We start from the raw sequence: 21,402 nt of genomic DNA on the forward strand, positions 1-21,402 counted from the left end.
CAACAAAGTAAAACTACTAAACATCTACAAGAACATCTTAAAATAATAATCAAAAATATCTTTGGGTCATAAAAGTAAGTTAAATAGACTGTTTCTAACTAAAAAAAAGTTGCAACTATGCTAGTGCCAGCATAGTCCTGATGTTCTAGAGATACAGACATGAAAGCATTTACTATAGTTGTAACCTCTACCTTATCTCTGGTCTTTTCTTATCCAGTTCGCTGAAATATACAAAACTGAGGGTATAATCTATATAATAATACAAAGACTGTGTATGTCTGTAACAGGCAAAGTGGATGTGTTTGTTTTCCTTTGATCTAACCTAAAAAAAAAGTATGCCTTATTTGACAACTACTTAGACGTTACGACACAATGTCATGCATTTAGAGCGAAGTCTGCTCATTAAATAAGAATAGGCAAGCCATTTTATTACTTATAAGTTTGAACCAAATAACTTAAGAACATGTGGAAATGACTGACATCATCTCCTGCATGGGTAACTAGGGACAACCTGGGACTAAAATTGGACCAAGTAGGGTCAACCCGCCTGTTTCCCGCCTGTTTTTACACTGTTTTTACAACACTGTAATTTGAATTATCAAAACTCACATTTAAACTCTTTGGCTCTTTTATAACAGGATGGTGAAAAAGATAAAAAAAGCCCTGGGATCAAGGTTGCTCACAATCTGCATTATTCTATGTTTATAACCTGAAACAAAACGTCTAAAAATATAAACATGTGCAATCAAAAAAAAAAAAGGAAAATGTCCAAAAATATTGAAGGTGTCTAACAACCGTTACGTAAAAAGCAAAATACGCTAAAACAATATACTTGCTTTGCCATTCCAGAAGTATACCAGGGAAAAAAAATCCAACATTTTTCGATAAGTCATACAAAATCAGCTATTTAGTCTACTGAATACGACAAACCAATATAAGAAATTAATAGTTGAAAAAAAACATCAAAGAGAAATAAATAAACTTGAATCATTTGGTATATTGTGTATCTACCGAAACATTAAAAGAACAGTTTGCTTTAACAGACCCAAACTTATAATCAAGAAAATCACGCATAAAATCAAAGATAACAATGCAGCGTTTTCGAATTTAAGAATTGAATATATTTCAAACGATTGTAACGTAACAGATGTAAACATTGATTTAAGTTTAGGTTTTAGGTTTAGTTTTTTTATAACGACATCAACACTGAATCACACATTCAGTAGCGTTAACAACAGTAACAATGGAAAAATTACTTTTGACAGTTTATTTAAATTTTCTCCACACTGATTTTATAATAATAGTGTATCTTAGTTTCAGCCTCGATGCTCTTAACTTTTTTGACAAATGCTATCCTCATTATTGTCAAAGCATGACTAGGGCCTGAAAATAGATAATGCTGTAATAAAATGAAGCATGATATAAGTTACTATAGCCAGTTAATTGCAATTTCTACTACATGTAATGGCCCATTGCTTGGACACAAAAAAGTTCATTTCGTTTGATATACAATAAAAAAATAAACTTCTAATCAATTTTGTGCGTCAAACAAATGTTCATATTTAAAGCAAACTACCTCTGATAATAATTCTTCCAAGCTACCCTTTTCTCCTCCTCTATGCTAGCAAAAACACCTTCATCATTACGTATCTTCCCACCTACAACATCTTGATTAGTCTTCTTCATTTGCTTTGCTATCTTGAATACCTCATTGCGCTGGTCTTCCCTTCTTAACACATCTGCAAATCTGTTTCTCTCTGCTTCTGATTTTGCCTTATACACTGCTGTATGAGCACAACGCTTAGCTTCTAAGTAAATATTTTTACTACCACTTGACTTCCACTCTTTCCAAAGTTTCCTCTTTTCCTTTATACAGTGTTCAACATTTTCACTATCACACTGACCATTGTGGGCTAACTGCAACTTTGCACTAAATTGTCTTGCTACAATCTCTTCCTTCAGCTTCCAGACTTTACGACGGGGCCTGTACTTTCCCTTGGCTTCTTTAACACTCTTCAAGATACATATCACAAACTACCAACCTATGCTGGGAAACACACTCTTCCCCGATATAACTTTCACGTCCTTCACCACCTTCTTGTCTGACTTTCTAACCAGGAAGTAATTTATCTGTGTCTTACAGCCACCTGACTCATATGTTCAGCCTACTCTGTCTCTTACTGAATGTCCGTTGCCATTCCAAACTCAAGCAATCTCTCCCCTTCCTTATTTCTGCTCCAAAATCCATAGCCTCCATGCACACCTCTATAACCTTTAGATGACTTCCCAACATGACAATTAAAGTCGCCGCCCACCATGACAAGTTCAGTGTCTCCAAACTTTGATGTGGCTGCTATTAACTCATCATAAAACTGATCTTTTTCTTCCTCACTGTGGACCATAAACTGACAGAAAAGTGACAATCCTATTACCTATCAAAAACTTTATCACTATAATACGACTATTAACACGCTTAACATCTATTACTTTTTTTACCCACTTCTCAGCAACGAATATGCCAAATCCTCCATATCCATCACTATTACCAATCCAAAAAAGCTTATACCTTGCCCTCCTACCTTCCACAAATCTCACTGAAGCTCCTCTCCACCTGACCTCCTGAACACAACACATATCAACAGATCTACGTTATAACATTTCAACTACTTCACCTGCTCTACCTCTCAGAGTACCAACATTTACACTAGCCATCCTCAACCTAGTGTTATCTACCTTGCGATGTGATAGCTGGGTAACGATCTAATGATGCTCACACCTGAAATCTCCTACTGTGCGCGACACCTTCACTCTTTAGAGTTCCAGCCTCATTTAGGCAGTTTGTCTGATCAACTGTTCTTACTTAATAAAGAGTTTTGGCATTGTTTTACAGCTGGATGCCCTTCCTAGCGACAACCGTTCACAGACTGGACTGGGTGTTTTTCAAAGTGACACCATCACTATGTGGCATTTCATGGGACTTCCACAATCGCCCCTTTAAACTAAGGTATGGTGGAGGACGTTTAACTTCTCTCTTGTCTCTTAAAGAGACCCTTCACCCTAAGAAAGAAATTGTTGACTCACATATTTTTTTCTTGACAAGCTCATAACTTTTAGTTTGATTTTAGTTGGTATTCTGTTAATTCAAAGACATGAATATACAGGTGACAATCCAGTCTGCTTTTTCTATTCTGTTTTTATCAGACCAGTGTTTATGAATTTCAAGGAAAATAGATGAGTTGTGGATGTATATGCACAGGCATTCTGACAGGCAAAAAAAGAAGGACCACATAGCCAAATTGACCCTTTGTGCTAATTTATAGATTTTTAGGAATATTAGGTTGAAAGTGCATTTGAATTGTTTTACCTTTGCCAATTTTTGTTAATTCATATATGCTTTGTATATTTTAGTGTATATAATAGATAGTGGGCTTTGTCCCCTGATTGGCGTTAATCTACATTGTTGTCAAATTTATCAATGGTAGCAGAGGGTAATCACCATGTCGGTGAAGATCAAACCTCCAGAGTTTAAAGAGAAAAATTATGAGCGTTATCGTGTAGAGCTAGAAGCTTGGCGTGAAATTACAGACTTAGCGAAGTCGAAACAAGGTATTGCGATTGCCTTGTCGTTACCTGAAGATAGTGAACAGGGTATTCGAGAGAAAGTTTTTGATGAACTAAGTATAGATGACTTAAAGACAGACACTGGTCTGGATACATTGTTAGCGTTTCTTGATACAAAGCTTAAAAAGGATGATTTAGCAGATATGTGGGATAAGTTTGATGATTTTGAAGAATATCGGCGTGAACAAGGACAATCAATAGCAGACTACATTTCAAAATTTGATCACAAGTACAAGAAATTGTTGAAACAAAAGATGAAATTGCCTTCAGAAATATTAGCTTTTAAACTTTTGAAAAATGCTAACATTACTACGGATGAACGTTTATTGGTTCTTACTGGTATGAATTATGATGAAAAAGAGACTTTATATGAGCAAGCACAAGCATCTTTGAAAAAATTTCAAGGGGATCAAGTCAAAGCTGATAGAAAAGGAACTGCCATTCAGTTAAGTGCTGCATACTTAGCTGAAAACGAAGATGCTTTACTAGCTGCTGGATTTGTTCATAGAAATGCTGGTGATAGCTATGGAAGAGGCAAAAGAACTGGTCAATACTTTTCCCAAGGAGGCTGAGGAAGAGGAAGAGTACAAGGACGAGGAAATTCATTTGGCAACCATAACAGAACAACAACGGAAAGAGCAATGAATCCAAAGAATGCGGCAGGTAGAGTTCTAACCTGCATATCATGTGGATCGTATCGACATTTAATTGCTGATTGTCCACACAGTTGGGAAAACTTGACCAAAGCAGCTGTTGTAGAGAATGAATGTCTTTTCACCGGAGGTATTAAACAAGAAGTGCAACTGCTTGGTGATGAAGCTGTTAAATGTGTTGTGTTAGATTGTGCATGTTCAAGCACCGTTTGTGGAGAAAAATGGCTTGATGACTACATTCAATCCCTGAATAAAAGTGAAAAGCTTAGTCTGCAGAGACAACACAGTGATCGAATGTTTAGATTTGGAGGTGGAGAGATTTTGAAATCACAAGGAGCTTTTGATATTCCTGCAACTCTTGCCGGTAAGAAGATAACCATTCATACCGATGTTGTTACTTCTGATACCCCGTTATTGCTATCTTTGAAAGCAATGAAAAAGGCGAAAATCAAATTGAATCTTGAGAATGATTCTGCTGAGATCTTTGGGAAGACCGTCGTTTTGAACCATACCAGTTCTGGTCACTATTGCCTACCAATAAATGGTTCAGAATTCTCAGTTAGTGAAATATTTGCAATGCAGTTATCCAGTTTAGATGATGAGCATTTTTATCAGAAGTTGCTGAAGCTCCATCGTCAATTTGCTCATCCACCAAGAATGAAATTAGTCTCATTATTGAAGGATGCCCAGATTTGGAGAAGTGAATATATGGATGTGCTCAAAATGATAGAAGAAAAATGCGAATTATGCAAAACACACAAAAAAACTCCACCTCGACCTGCTGTTTGCTTGCCAATGGCAGCTGAATTTAATGAAAAAGTAGCAATGGACCTCAAGAGTTGGAGTGGTCGTTGGATCCTACATATCATTGATATGTGGTCTAGGTTGACAGTTTCGAAGTTTATACCAAGAAAAAAGCCCAGTGATGTTATTGATACTATAATGCTTCATTGGGTTGGTGCAGGGTATGGAGTAATGCAAGCCATGCTGACAGACAATGGAGGCGAATTTACATCTGAAGAATCTAGGGAAGTTGCAAGTATTCTTAACGTTCAAGTATGTACAACAGCTGCGAAGAGCCCTTTTCAAAATGGCCTCTGTGAAAGAGTCCATGCAGTTACAGATTCTATGCTTCTTAAAATGATTGACCAGTGCCCAAAGACCCCTGTCGAAGTTTTACTTGCTTGGGCTACAATGGCAAGAAACGCTTTACAGATGTGGCATGGTTTCAGCAGTTATCAACTAGTGTTTGGTAAAAATCCTAACCTACCAAACATTATGGAAGCTACACCACCAGCTCTTGAAGGATCAACGTCAAGTGCAATACTTGCTCAACATCTTAATGCACTCCATGAAGCAAGAAAAAGTTTTATTCAATCAGAAGCTTCAGAAAGAATTAGACGTGCACTACGAACCAAGATTCGATCATCCGAAGAGACGTTTGAACATGGTGACAACGTCTATTACAAGAGAGAGGGACATGACCGTTGGCTTGGACCAGCGAGAGTGATTTTCCAAGATGGAAAAGTTATATTTGTTCGACATGGCTCAGTTTTTGTGCGTGTATCTCCCAATCGTCACATCAAAACGAATTATTCAATGACAAACACCAAGGAGAATATTGAAATAAAAAGTCGAGGTGATGAATTTGTTCATCCTTAGGAAAAAGCCATCAATGACAGGCATGCTTTTTCAGAAAAATTCAGCAATAAAGTGCCACAGGAACATACTGGCCCTGTGAATCCCGTGCCAGCATTTGACAAAGAGGCAGTTTCTAGCAGGAGTGACATGGATGTAAAACGCTATCCCAAAAAGAACGATGTCTTGACAATACAGCACGTTGGAGATAGTGTTGTCTCAAAAGTGAGAGTGCTTGGCCCGTGCAGGTAAATCCTCAGGAAAACACAAAGATTGGTTCAACGTCAAAGATGTTGATACAGGAACTTCAACATCTGTGAATTTGAAAGGTTTGCAATGGGATTTTCATGTTGATTCTACACAGAAGAATGATGTTCCTAATTCTGCACAGAATGATAGTGTCAAAACAATGGCACATGAACATGTCAACATAGTTTTGGTACCGAAAGAAGATCACAACAATGCTGATTGTCTTGTGGCAAAGCAAGAAGAGTTGCTTAAACTCAAATCTTTTCGAACATACAAGGAAGTGCCAAACAAACACCAGGAGACGATATCGACAACATGGGTTTTATGGATGAAAGGTGATGCAGTGCGAGCTCGATTAGTTGCCAGACGGTATGAAGAGAATTGTTCAGCACCAACAGACTCTCCAACTGTTAGCAAGAGTGGTTTACGAATATTCTTTGTTGTAACTAATATGAAGAAATGGAAGATGCAGGCCACTGACATAAAATCAGCATTTTTGCAAGGGAAGAAATTAGCTAGAACAGTCTATGTAAAGCCACTAACAGAAGCAGATACTGCTGATGGTTTTGTCGGAAATTAAATCACTGTCTGTATGGTTTAAATGATGCCACAAGGCAGTTTTATGACAGTGTACGTGAAGAGTTGTTGCGATCTGAATGCCATCAATCCAAATTGGATCCTGCATTATTCTATTTTGAGAAGGATGGTGAATTACATTGTATTTTCGCTTGCCATGTTGATGATTTTCTGCATGCTGGTTCCAGTGTTTTTCCAGAGTGTGTGATCGACCGTTTGAAGGAACGTTTCATTGTTGGTAAGTTCGAAGAAAACGTCTTCAGTTATGTTGGTTTTGAAATAGAGCAAATTGAGTCTGGAATAATGTTACAGCAGAATCAATATGTGGATAACATTGAAAATCCATGTATATCTTCACAGTGATTGTCGCAAAAGAAAGAAGAACTAACCAACACTGAATATACCCAACTACGTTCAATTGTTGGACGTCTCAACTGGGTTGCCCAAGGAACACGACCTGATCTGGCATATGATGTGGTGGATTTAAGCACAAAATTTAAGAATGCATGTGTTCACAATCTTGTTCGAGCGACTAAAAACATACGCAAGCTGAAGCAAGGATCATGCACAATATTTTACCCATTTCTTGCAGAGATAAAAACATGGCGTATTATTGTTTTCTCAGATGCATCACATGCAAATTTCAGTGATGGTGTATCCAGCATGGGTGGGCATATTGTCTTTCTAGCTGATGCAAACAATCACTGCTGTGTATTGTCTTGGCAAGCTAATAAGATCAAACGTATTGTTCGATCAACCATTGCAGCTGAAGCCTTAAGTTTCAGGAAGGATTGGAAGATGCTATTTTTCATCAAAACATGTTGCTTGAAATATTTGGACAACAGACAGCATCAATGGTGGTGCAAGCTTTTCCTATTGATGCAATTGTAGACAACAAAAGTGTTATTGAAGCCATTAACTCGACAAAAATGGTTGATGATCGAAGACTACGTATTGACATCAGCACTATCAAAGAATCATTAAGTAGGGGTGAAATTAGAAGTGTAAAATGGTGCCCAGGATCTTATCAACTTGCCAATTGTCTCACAAAACGTGGAGCTCAATGTAGTCAACTCATTCAAACACTGCAGAAGGGCAAGTTAATTGAACAGTGGATCTAATGACTTTTGTTGGTTGAAGTCGATTCAAGACTGTTATAGCGCAGATGCTTATTGTTTGATTATCGATATTGGTTTTATTCTGAAGATTTTGTGTTCTTAAAACAGCGAGAAACAATGATAGATGAGAATTGATAAACGCTTATCTTCCACTGTGGACATTTTCATCTCTGGACGTTTCATCTTATGTTTTGGATTTTCCTATTCTTTGTTTTGTTTATTTCCCCACCGCTTCACGAACCAGCCACCATAGTGTGCACAAGAAAGACAGAGATTTTTACTAATGTTAATTGATATATGCTTTGTATATTATAGTGTATATAATAGATAGAGGGCTTGGTCCCCTGATTGGCGTTAATCTACATTGTTGTCAAATTTATCAATTTTAGCGTCAGTTTTTTTTTACACTTATTAGTTTTGATTGTCGCGGTTGGTGTTTATATTTTTTCCTGTGCACTTGCGTGAAGATGTCCATTGTTCTCAATGCAAAATCAAAACATTACGTCACGCCGCAACTCATCTATACATACATATTTTTAGGTTTATTTACTTTTATATGTTCAAAGACGCAGCAACAAAGTTTTGCTATTGAAAAGTATTAAGTTAAATTTTCTGTTGCTTATCACTATAATAGTTAAAACATGTGCAAAATGCTGTCACTATAGATGACTTGCTATAAGCTTTGTTTACATTTTTTCAGCAGGCAAATAGTTTTTTAACTAATCAGATCTTCTAAAAAGAATTATTAGCCAATTGAATTGCTTTCTGCTAAAAAAATAAAAACAAAAATTTATCAAGATGGCAAGTCATCTGTCGAAAAACTTTTATTGTTGACCCAATTTGACTAAATACCCTCTAGTCACTATGGGGCAACTTTTATTGTTGCCGTAATTTGACTAAAAATTCAGTCAATATGGGGCAAGAGGTCGAAATACGGGTAAGAACAACACTGCCATCAATTGGTCTTAAAATGATAACAAAAGTTGCAGTTTTTATGCGTGCAAAGGGTGTATTTCAGAAGAAAAAAGTCTTAGATATAATGCAATTGCAGCATCCCGCCATTGTAGGATTTCTTTCTTTAAAAAACAAAGCAAAGTGAATTAAACAAAAAGATCATCCAAAAAGGATCTCTTACTTGTTAATGAATTATTATTTGACTGTACTTCTCTGAAAACATCATCTTCGAGTAACACTGATCTGTTTCTTTTTAGTTTTGTGTTCCGAAAGTAGAGATTTTGAAATTTTGAATAGGTTATCAAAGAAGTTTTACGTTTAGTAAAGGACATAAAAGAAAAATGCGTCTCGATGACCTTTTCCCGCTTTTAAGCTACCATATTTGTTGACAAATTAGAGTGGTGTAACTTGCACACAAAAAAGGATCGTTTCAATAATCGTCTGTCGGGGGGGGGGGGGGGGTGGGGGGGGGCAGGTTGCGCCCAAGCGCAATAGGGGCAAGCACGATTTAAAAAAGTTTAGTATCCAGTCGATGATTTCTGCCCTCCTTAAACTAGATTGAATGCAACTTAATGCGCTGTTAATTAGTTCCAGCGAAAGATGCATTCAGTACCTCAAACCGCAGAGGGTAACGCAACCTCTCGTTACTTACCAGCAGGGCCTGCAGTGTTTTTCGATATGAAGATGAAGCGCGTACGTGTTTCATCTTTATATCTACTAACTACAATAGTCCGGCGCGGCGGACCAAACGAAGTTTTTCGTCAATGTGCAAAATGTACTTTTTCGAAAACGGCATTACAATATATTGAGTTATTGGATTCGTTCAATTTAGTCCAGGGGATAATGATGTCGATAACTATGCTTGGATAGACATAATAGTCTTGCAAATATCTTCTATGCAATGCATAATCCAGTAAAATATGCTAGACACTAACCCACAAATCCGCATTTTCTACTACTCATTATTATTGTTCTTACCAATATATTATACCTCCAAGATTATACTTATACAGGATAGCCGCTTAGTTGTTGAACATACCTGCATTGTAGACCAAACCCACGGATCTTGTGATTACGAAGCGAACTTCATAACCACTAAGCCACGCGCCACAAATAATATATTTCAGTAGATGTTAAAATCCTAAAAGTTACTTGTACTACTAGCAGTTTTCTTTACAAGTTAGAGTTTTGGTTCGTTTGTTTGTTGCTTCGTTTTGAGTAAGCAAGAACACAGCAAGAAATACGTCAACGCTCGTGGAATTGACCTTCAGTTGCCTTTTCATATCTTCATATCTCCAGAATCAAACTTGTTCCAAATTCGATTTGTTTTTAAAACACGACGCTGCTCTTTTTGGTAGTTCTGATATGAAACCTTGTCCCAAGGGCTCTTCTACGCCTGTGATACTCTGACAAGACAAAACAGCTCAATCAAAAGAACCCTGGGGACGAAGTTGATCGAAATGCTACATGTGCTGGCGTCAAGGTTAAGTTCAGAACAGGAATTATGATTTAATGTATGTTATATCAGAACAGCCTGGAACGTAATGGCTGCGCGCTGTATGGGAATCGCTTGATGTTTTACGTTAATATGCTAAACTTTTGTACACAATTTCACAATGTCTTAATTAAAAAAGCATTTGAAACGTCACATATAGCAGCGAGGTTGTGCACAAAAAGAGAAGAATGTTTACGACATGCGAGAGCTTTGCATGCACATCAAGACCTCCTGTTTAAGATATTTCAAAAGTATAACAAATCCAAGCCTCCAGAGCGAAAACCACCAAGTGAAATGGACCAGAGCGCAAAACGCGGGTTGAGAAACATTTTAAACTACCTGCTCTTTTTCTTGCTTCATATGCGCCCGTGTAAACTGACCGGCTACACAATTACAAAGAAAGCATTTTTTGCGATTTTCCGGTCGAAATCAGAAAAGTTACGCCCCGCAAAAAGATTGATAGGCTATCCACGCAAGTTAATTCTCGCAATTTTATTTATTACGGAATTTATTTTATGAGATAATAAAATATATTTTATTATATCACATTCATCTAAAAAAAATTATCGATTACCAAATAATATGTTTTCATGGTCGATGAAATTTTATTCTAACTTTAGAAGGCTATGTCAACTCCTATGCCTGTCACAAAGTTAATTTTCGCAAAAAGTTTATTATTCGTGAAAAAAAGTTATTTCTCGATGTTGTGAAGTGAAAAATATTAGGAACTCGTCCATTTTGCGTGTATTTATTATGTGAGTTATGTTCTGCTGCGCGAAAGTTTCTTTCCGTGGATCTGGTAGAGGCTCCGCTTCGCGAAAAAGCTTCGCTTTGTACCAAAGCGTTTCTGTCTGAAGCCCTGGCGTTGTTCTGCCCGGATAATGAATATCCGGAATGATAATAATAAACATCGGCCTGATTAAGTACGGCAGCTTGCACCGGCTAAGAACAGGGCAGAAAATACATAATCAGGGCAACATAATCAGGACAGGCCGGCTTATTACTCAAAAAATATTATTTGGCACTTATAAAAGGGACATATAATCAGGGCAGGCCAGTTTATATACGACAGTGCAATATTATTTCTCATTTATTATAGAACGAACATAATCGGGGCAGGCCGACTTATGTATGACACAGTCAAATATTATTCGAAACTTATAGAACGAACGTAATCGGGGCCGACCGGCTTATGTATGGCATTTTTCTATTATTTCTCACTTATTATAGAACGCACATAATTGGGGAAGGCCGGCTTATGTATGACAGTCAAATATTATTCCAGACTTATAGAACAAATATAATCGGGGCCGACCGCTTTTATATCATTCGTCATCACTTCTGACAAGCGAATAGCCCTGGTGGCAAAGTTGTTGTTGCTCTCAAATGAAACGAAATTTCGCGGCAAATACTAAATTTTGGGATTCGCAAGTTTAAGAACTTTTCAAACTTAATTCCCGCAAAAAGAATAATTTAGGTTCCGTGAAATTTAGTTACTTCAAAGTATATTATGCTGAAATGTATTTACTACAAGATTAGTTTATACTAAGAATTACGTTGAGACTTTTTTCTTCCGCCATGTATAGTTTTTAGGGGTGTTCTATCTTCCAGAGAATGTTTAATTCACAAAAGTTCGAAGAAAATGCCAATCACAGCCTGCCTGGCCAGCCATTATATCAGCGTTCATAATTCGGTCACCACTACATAACAAGTGCAAAAAAACATAATCGGATCATGTGTACATAATCCGGCTGTCCCGGTTGTAAACAGGCCGTTTTCGCAATCTGGGCAGAACAGCGTCAGGGTCAGGGTCTTCCCTACTCTAGTTTGCATTTCTTCCTTTGTGATTCTTTGGACTTTTTATTTTATCATAATACTATACACTTACATCAAAGGTAACATATTTAAACATGATGGTCCTAATGTTGTCAGATTTTCAGTCCCAGGAACAAGTCAGCAATCATGATTCCCTTGTTTGACCATAGTAATCTTTACTCTCTCCATCAAGTTTATGTTACACTTTAAAAAGTAGATAAATGAGAAAAGATTTGAGAAAGAAAATAATCCATGAAAATCTATAAATAATCTATAAATCCAAATATATATGCCACTCATTTTCCTCAACAGTTTCTGTTGAGGAAAATGAGTGGCATATATAATCTATGTTAATGATGTAAACCTGGATCTAAGTATTTATCAATGCAATGTAGAAATGTTTCTGATTTCAAAACTTTTGTGATATAGCCTAAAGGAGGTTTGCATCACAACTTTACTTTGGGTGTTTGCCCCTGTGGATATCCACCATAGGAGAGAAAAAAATAGTCTGTTTAAAAGTGTGTTGATGACAGAGGCCACCCTCAGAATATTTTTAGTTAGTATCATTCTAATTACAAAAAGGTTAGTCAGTTGGTTTGGTTTTTAATGAAAGGCTGTACATGTAGCTTTTATTCCAAGTTCCATTTTTGTCAAGTTGCATAGCAAATAAACCAGCACAGCCCCCATGCCTCTAACATGTTTTTTTTTGCCAATATGACACTCGTCTGCTTGTCCCAGACATCTTATTTTTTGCTGATGACCCAATAACTTGGTATCTGCAACTTGATTGCAAATTTGATTGCAAACCAACATGCGGATCCATTATTATCATCATTTTTATCATTAGCAAAAAAATAAGTGTTATATTGGCAAAAAAATCATTTTAATCAATTTACCTTTAAACTATTTATACATTGATAATGCACATCCCTTAACAGGTCTTACACTACTGCTGATTCATATGATGACAAAAAATGTCAAAACTTGCTATTACTTAAATATGACATCATAATTTATTCAGCATAATTAAATCTGAAATTCTTTTAATTGGGATATCTTAGGAACGAAAAGGTCTTTTTTAAAAAAATTAAAGACTTGTTAACCCACTTTTTATGCTCTATAATATAAGTCTAAGATATTTTATACCTCAGGTTCCCTTTAACACTTTGTTTTTCTTAAATGCAGTAACTGATTTGAGGAAATAAATCTATAGGACTTGTAATACCAATTACCAATAATGCACTATAATACCTTTTGTCACTAGGAACAATCAAATAGATATGCAGTAAACTGATTATTTTGTTTCACATAAAAATCTAATATTGCACTTTGTGGATTTGACTAAATACGTTTTTTTAGATATGTATTTTAACCAAAATATACATCTGCCTTCTGAAGAAGTGTACTCCTCCTCTCCATCAAGTCACATTGTACCATGCTCGCCCTTTCTGAATAATAGATCAAGATCTCCAGTACCATGTGTGCCAGACATTGATAGATTAAACAGGAGAAAAGCAGTAAGAAGTAGGTATATTTTATATTATTATATATGAAATTTACATGGTATAGTAAAAGTTTATTCTTAAATTATTGATTTGCAGGTCTTAGTCAAGATATACTACCATCCCCAGTGTTATCTGCTCTGCAATCTTCTCAAACAGATTCTCAACCACAAAGACTTCCTTTCACTCCTATTGGTAACATGGTAGATCCAGCAGTCATAAAGAAACCAACTAATTTAACAACACCATCATTGGGTTAGTTTTTGTTGTTGCTGTCTGTTGTGTTCTTTTACCATTTGACTGATCTTAACAGTAGTTTTTTCAAAGCAACTTATCTTGTCTTTCCAAGCTATGCAATTTGTATAGTTTAATGTGTGTGTGTTTAGGAAAGAGGCTATTTGTTCATAACCAAAATATTTGGTGTTTTGTAAGCATTCAAAAAGTAGTTACAAAGCAAAAAATCTTTTTCAGAATAGTTATATGATAATCTTAACTATGAAAAATTAGATTTTTATGATTTGTAGAGCAAGTTGTGCCCAGTTGTTCACCATCAACTGTACAAGATGAAAAACCAGCCAATGGTACACAGCGTAAAAATGGTCGTAAATTGAAATTAGAGAAATCCTTAGATGAGAAGCCACCTATACCGAAGAGACAAAATAGAAACTTGAAAGCAGCAAAATCACAAGAAAATGCAGAAATGAATCTCTTTCAAAGAGATGATATTTTTGGATGACTTTATATTATTAGGCATATATTATGCAAAGCAGAGTATAGGTAGTTGTTTTTGTGCGTGATATAATTCTATTCGTTTTGGTATACTTTTAAAATGATATTTTATTCACAGCGTCAATGTGAGAAAGATGTGACAGTACTTTATTTGTAATGTATATTGTTCTTCTGTTATTTATTGTGAAGATTTATGAAATTTTTTATATTTATTAGGGAAAACATTATTTATAAAGAGAGTTGTTTAATATTATTATTATTATTGGCTTATATTGTATTTAGACAAGACATTATAAACTTTTAATCTTCTAATGAAATGTTTGGAACATATTGATTCCACATTTGATACAACTAACATGCTGTAATTTTTATTTATTTGTTAAAAAGAACATTATTTACATTGAATTTTCCACACCTTTTTTCCCATTTGTGTTCACTATCTCACATTATCTCATAGTAAATTTTTGTTAGTGCTAATTTTCGTGCATCTGCCACAAAAATCTTAAAAATGGTTGAAAATTATAAATTTTATACCCAAAAGGAGTTTGCCTACAAAAGTTCATGTAAGGCATTTTAAAATAAAATGTAGTTTTTTGGAGGTGCGGCCATAAGTGTAATTAAGTTATGTTTTTATTTCCTTTGAAAGGATTTCATACACCATTGCAAAATATAATCTCTTAATTCTCTGAATTCTAATAGTAAGAGGTGTGTTGGAATAGTTAGAGGGTGTGGGAAATTTTCCTGGGTGGCTAACAAGAATGTCCTGGCTGGAAAAATTTCACAAAATTACTAGTGGGGAAGACAATGTTGGAGTCTGGAGAGTACTTTTTATAACTCCTATTTTTCATAATGTAGTTTCAATACCTATTTAACTGAAAAGAGATTAATTCATATTAACGGCATTTTTTATATCACAAACAGTTAGTATAAATTAAGATGGCAGATGAAGAAAATGCAAGTACTACTGCTGATGAAGAACAAATGCGTGTATGGCGAGAGCATTATGGAAATATGATTCCAGAAAAGATTGTTGACACCAAGATTGGAGAGGTATAGGCTTGCTTTAAAAAGCATTTACTTTTAAACTGTGATTAAAACGTTTATGAACAAAGACACAGTTAGTCAGTCAAATGTTTGTTTACATTTTCACAATATTTGCTTTAATTTCAGAATTATGTACATGAATTCACAACATGAGTAAAAACAGGCCACTCCTTAAATTAGCTGAAAATTCAAAATCCTCATAAAATCGGAAATTTTGTTAAAATATTTCATTCATTTCCTAAAGTCTTTTATTCTGTTGAGAGTCCTTATTTCTTTTTTTGACGTAATGTTTTATTTTTAGCTAAGTCTATGGTATACTTTAAAAACTAGTTTTTGCGAAAAGATATTTTTGGAAATGATGCATGTTTAATAAATGTTGAATGTAAAGTTTAATGCCTGCAAAATATTTCAGGACTCTAAATTTGCCAAAATACATAGTCAAGAAATTTTTTTAAAGGGCACAATTAGAGAAAATTTTATCATTTATACTGTTTATGCTAAATAACAAAGCCATTTACACTACACCTTTTTGTGTGATTTATTTAAAAATCCCACAAGATTTGTTTTCACAAAAATTTATTTTTTTACTAATCACGCACTGAAAAAATGTACAAAAATTAATTTCTGCAAAATAGAATTTTTTGATTCATGAAAATTAATTCCTACCAAAATTAGTTTCCTTAGGATGGACGAAGGCTAAATTTAAATACAATATCGATTAAATTGCAGGTATTATTAATTACGATCATGTGATGTTGTGTAAACAAGAGGGAAAGAAAAAACAGAAAAACAAAAGCAAGCTATCCTCTTCTGTATATTTTCTCTATTGTTTTTTTTTCTTTTTGAATCGAAACAATTAAAAAAATAAAGTTGTTTAAAATAATTAAAAAAATTATAAAGAATGGATTTGAATCTGAAAATCTTCAAGAACATAAAATAATTCATTGTTCCCTCAAGCAAAATGTTTTCTAAAATAATGTACAAGTTGTTACAACACATCCTTTTAATAATTCTCTTGAGAAGAAATAAATTTACTTTTAAAAATATGTGGCTAGTTACATTTAATAAGCAAATCATATTTCTTTATACACTTTGCTCTTTTGAAAGGTAATAACATAATTTCTCACACTGTTAAGAAACAGCTCAAAATTAAAAAATTATTCATTTTTTTTCGCTATAATTTTTTTCACACCGTTACTTTTTCACTTGAAATTCCTGGATCGAAATTTTTAAGCCCCTGAGTTTACTTATCTTGAGCACAATATTGTAGAAATTATAGACCCTGGGTTACTTATCCTGAGCACGATTGTGGAAATAACTGACCCTATAATGGTCAAGCAGGAGAAGGACTAGCCTTGGATTACACACACTAGCTAAGCTGTTGTTTTTGCAGGATGGTCGGAGGTATTACAAAGTGCAATGGGCTGCATCAACAATGGAGCCATCCAAAAATTTCCTGGAAGCAGAATTGCTCATCAAGAAATATTGGGATCCAGTAGAAAAAAAACTCAAGCTTCCAAATAATGTAAGATTTTTTATGTATCTTGAACGTTGAGTAGAATCCTGATATGATTTTTATATATCTATTTTTTTAAGAACAAGACCTCTTCAATAAACAACAGGGTTCATGTTGTATTTTTCATGTCTTTGTTGTTTTCAAAAAAAAAGCCGTGTGCATTGGTATTTTCAATTTTAATGCTTTCATTCTAGTGCAACATAGTTCAACTACAATTGTCAAACCAGCAAGAAAACTTTGCTAAATTATTGTGTTTTTTTAGCCTTTATTTTATGTTACATTGGGATAGAAGGATGTTGTGATACCACCACTGGTACTTAGGGTTATCAAAGAAACAAACAAACACGAAAACGCAATTTTCAGAATCTTTCGTTTCCATATCTTTTCCAGCAAGTTTCTCTATCTTGAACAAATTCCCTGGTCCATTCCTCACGTGTCAGAGATAGAGAGACTCTAACTAAATTGTTTTTTAATTTCACAAAAATTTTAATTTTTGAGATTTTTGGTCATTTTTTGATTTTTTAGTCGCCTAGAAAAACTGTAAAATACTTTCGTTTGTTAACTACAGATATTTTGAACACAATACAAAGGGTAATTAGAAATTTCGAAAACAAACCCTCTCTTTATTAAAGAACTGGAGATATACCTTCTATTTAGTGCTCATTTCTGATATTTTTTGTTTGATTTTTGTACATGTAATTAATTTTTTATCTATTTTAGCTTGTTTCGTTTCAGGATAATCCAACAAATAGAGACGACGACCAAGGTGTGCATCATACATTTTTACTGCATTTAAAATAAATCTATGATGAATTTCTTCACAACATAGAAATAGAATTTGGCTAAATTAACGAAAGTTCCTTCAAAGTTCTCGGGGACTGAAATTAGAGAATTTAAGTCCAGATAGCTTGGTTGTAAGGTGGTTTAAATCTAGTTAAGTACTCGTGTACGAAGATAAAAAACAATTCACACGTATTTTGTAAGATAAAAATTTGTAAAAAGAAATTTCTAATACTAATTCTTTCTGTTTTTGTATAAAACACATTTTATGGTGATGGCAAAGAATTGTGCAAACAAGTCTTTAGTCACGTCATTTGAATGAACTTTAACATTGATAGTGAGAAGAGTTAGAGCTGATTTAAAATATTTGTTAAGAAAGTATTTTCTTTTAGGTAATTCATCGAGTAATAGTTCTGAAATTACACCCTGTGAAAGTTCATCGAGTATTAACTCGAATGTTGCACCCTGTGAAAGTTCGTCGAGTAATGACCCAAAAGTTACGCCATGTAAAAATTTATCGAGTAACAACTCGGAAGTTACGCCCTGTGAAAATTCGTTGAGTAATGACTCAAAAGATACACCCTGCGAAAGAGTAAGTTTACATTGTGTTTTTACTGTATCCATTCAAGTTAACCAGTTTTGAATTGGAAACAGTTCTAGTTGCTATTTTTTTCCAAAGGCTTTTATTGTTAACTAGTCGATAAGGCCCGTGGAAAAATCCACTCAGGCGGGATAAAATTTTTGATGACGTCAGCAACCCATCCACTAAAATAAATTTAGAATTTTGTTTTCAAGTTCCCTCTATTGTGGAGAGCCTAAAGCGCTGATCAAGAAAATGTATATGATCGTGTGCTTTTGATGAGCGGTTAATGAGATATAAGGGTTTAAAAATTTTGCTGACGTCAGCAATGGCCCCGTCCAAACAGAAATTTTTTTTGTTGCCTTCATCGTATAGATCTTGAAACGCTGATCAAGAAAATGTATAGGATTTGTACTTTTTACAAACGGTTGCGGAGATATTAAGGTTTGAAGGTTTTTAGATGACGTCATCAACCCGTCCATTCCGAAACGAATTTGGTGACCCAGGTTTGGGAAACTTACCCAAATTGTTCCTAGGTGGTCCCTAGTTACCCACGTGGTGAAAAATCATTGACGTCGCCACCTCTTTTCCAAGTTATTTATTTAGCCTCGAAGTTTTAGGTGCACTGTAATGGCTTCATTAATTTAAGATATTGACGTTAAAGTAGTGTTATTGACGTCGCGCCGTAACGTCAGAAAAGTTAACATATTAGACATGCATTTTTCGGCAACATCAAAGGAAAATGAACACATTCCCTTTGCCTGTTACGGACAGACACAGTCTCCGTATTATTATAAGATATTGATGTTGAATATCCTCTTATAAAGTTCTCTGCATTTTATATATATCTGCATATCCTAGTACCCTAACAGTCTACGTGAAATTTTAAGGTAGAAAAAAATTGGCGAGATTACCGAATTTGGGCCAAATATTTCCAAATTAGGTACTCTAAATTTAAAATAATTGACCAATTGAATCCATTTTAAATTTTAACAAAAATGATTAATTTCTTTAAAAACGTGTCGAATGCTCTCAAAAAATTAATCGATTATGGATGAATGAACTTGAGGTATATTGCATTTTTGCATCTTTTTTTATAAACCATTAAAACCCACGCTAAATGTTTACCTAACGTCTTTTCAGTTTAATTGCCTGCTTCTATACGACAATAAATAATTTGCGGGTTTTTATTTAGGTTACCTATGAAGAAAAACGAAGTGATGTAAACAAAAAAGATTTTCAACCAACCAGTGAAAGCGAAATAACAGACGACATAAATAAGCAAGACAAAACAGCAGAAAATCAAGACAAAGACGCTGAACATTCCACGGAGACATCTGAATGTAGGGATACTAAAATAGAAAACGATTTAAATATTTTAGACACAAAAAGCAAAGGCGAAAATTTTAGTAATACAAGAAAACGAAAAAATGATGAAATACAAAGAACTACTAAAATAAATAATACATGTCCGAATGATCTGCTGCAAGAGAAGCAACCCGAAGAAAAACGAACGAAAAACGCAGAAAGTTGATAAAAAACGAAGGCAAATTTCTAGTGAATATGTTTATATTGTAAATATTATTATGTTTTTGTGCTGTTGTGTTTTATATATATGTATATGATTTTTGTTAATTTATGTGTTTTACTTAAATAATTATCTGCAGCGATGATAAGCAGAAGGTGCTATACAACTTATTTTTACCAAACAAATCATATTTTCTTAATAGGGGATTCAAAAAAGAAAAAAGTGTACGCCAGTAACCAATCCTTTGACGTTAAATATTTGATATCGTGAAACCTCGATTTTTTGGACAACGGAAAAATTTTTAAACTGATTTGTTGTCTACATGCTTCAGTGATTGATGTTACGTAAATATAACATTTTTTATTTTGGCATTCAGGGCTGGGTGGGAGAAAGAGGTAACGTGTGGTCACACTTGTGGTGTGGTCACACTTTCAATTAACATAGCAAGATTTAATTGCTCCAAGTCGCGGCATTCTTAAGGTTCTTCTGCCAGGCATCTTTATGCGACAAAAAATGAAATCATTTTGCGGACTGGTAACCAGCCTTAGCCTTTTTCGCGAAAGTTTATTTCGCAAAAAAATTGAAATCGTTTATTCGTGGAAGTTTATTTCGCGAGATTTTGCTAATTTTTTTAAGTATTTTCGGTTAACGATTTTCACTTATCAAAAATTCAAAAAAAGCACTTTTGTTAATTTTTCTGTGTCCTTAAACCCCTTGTTTCCTATAACATTTCTAAAGCAATTTAAAAAAATATTTATATCGCGAAATCAATATCTTCATTCGCAATAGTTTATGTTGCGATTTCTTTTGCATTTACCAATTTCTGAAAGTTTATTCAAAAACTTTTGCGAGTTTTTGACCTCGAGAAAGTTTTGATACGCATATTATTGTGCTTATGGGCGGAAATCTGACTTTAAGCCTAGTTTTCACGGATCCAAGGGATAAACCCTTATCAGAATTCAAGCCGGGGTCGACGAGCTCTCTACTGAAACGGCCTGGACGTTGCAATGAGAAAATGCGTTTCATCATCGCAACGACGTGGTCGCTTCGGTAGGAGTGGATATTTAAACGGCGTCGCCGCAGGCGATAAGAAAGTTGACGAAAAGGCGATAAATATAAAAACTTAATATTTTGTCGCCTTTTTCAAATGATTATTTTAAAAGAAATTCTGTCGAAATAATTCAAAGAATTCTTTGTTCCTTTTAAAATTATTAGTAGTAAGAGAAAGGAACAGTCGTGTAGCAAGATAAGAGAGAAAATAAACCTAGCGTGCTTTTAAGGCTGTTTCACATTGCAGCAACATCTTGTAGAAAATAAATGTGACAGAAAATTGCCATATTAAGCCGGATTTCCATTAGACAAAACGTTAGCGCTTGCGCTTTTTATTTGAAATTATTTTGGAGCTTCAGCGTTGTCGCTTTACCGCCTTTGGTAGTTCGAAGTCTTCGATGGATTATAAAGAGAGAGAAAATGAGTGAAGTCAACCTCGTCCTTAATACTATTTTATTCCTAATTCCGCTATTCCGCTCTATTCTAAAACCAAATGCAGAGACACGTGATCGTTGTAGGTTTGTCCTATCGTGCTTATAAATTTTAAAAAAGAG

At 34.7% G+C, this 21,402-nt stretch overlaps 3 protein-coding genes across 5 annotated transcripts in view; 2 read left to right on the plus strand and 1 right to left on the minus strand.

The window, feature by feature from the left end:
• The window catches only part of LOC130657929 (uncharacterized), a 17,432-nt gene extending 8,238 nt beyond the window's left edge, over nucleotides 1-9,194 (minus strand). The window contains exon 1 of one of the 2 annotated variants that reach the window (XM_057460927.1): nucleotides 8,991-9,194. In XM_057460927.1, coding sequence (XP_057316910.1) covers nucleotides 8,991-9,141 — 151 coding nt within the window. In that variant the 5' untranslated portion in view covers nucleotides 9,142-9,194. Of the gene's footprint in view, nucleotides 1-609; nucleotides 1,254-8,990 lie in introns of those variants that run through there. The other variant, XM_057460928.1, reaches the window with a different exon arrangement.
• A 3,857-nt stretch (nucleotides 9,195-13,051) lies between these two features.
• Nucleotides 13,052-14,755, plus strand: LOC130656992 (uncharacterized). The gene is made up of 3 exons (XM_057459943.1): nucleotides 13,052-13,643; nucleotides 13,721-13,876; nucleotides 14,146-14,755. The coding sequence occupies exons 1-3, from the start codon at nucleotides 13,481-13,483 to the stop codon at nucleotides 14,355-14,357; spliced, it is 531 nt and encodes a 176-aa protein (XP_057315926.1). The 5' UTR covers nucleotides 13,052-13,480; the 3' UTR covers nucleotides 14,358-14,755.
• A 361-nt stretch (nucleotides 14,756-15,116) lies between these two features.
• LOC130656990 (uncharacterized) lies at nucleotides 15,117-19,952 on the plus strand. 2 transcript variants are annotated; one of them, XM_057459941.1, is made up of 5 exons: nucleotides 15,117-15,400; nucleotides 16,788-16,919; nucleotides 17,631-17,676; nucleotides 18,083-18,282; nucleotides 19,466-19,952. In XM_057459941.1, exons 1-5 carry the CDS (start codon nucleotides 15,287-15,289, stop codon nucleotides 19,802-19,804), a joined length of 831 nt encoding a protein of 276 aa, XP_057315924.1. In that variant the 5' UTR covers nucleotides 15,117-15,286; the 3' UTR covers nucleotides 19,805-19,952. The 2 variants fall into 2 exon arrangements, with proteins under 2 accessions (XP_057315924.1, XP_057315925.1); XM_057459942.1 differs by having other exon boundaries at nucleotides 15,126-15,400; nucleotides 17,646-17,676.
• The last annotated feature ends 1,450 nt before the right edge of the window (nucleotides 19,953-21,402 follow it).

This window comes from Hydractinia symbiolongicarpus, chromosome 9 (assembly GCF_029227915.1).
Source record: "Hydractinia symbiolongicarpus strain clone_291-10 chromosome 9, HSymV2.1, whole genome shotgun sequence".
Classification (NCBI taxonomy): Eukaryota; Metazoa; Cnidaria; class Hydrozoa; order Anthoathecata; family Hydractiniidae; genus Hydractinia; species Hydractinia symbiolongicarpus.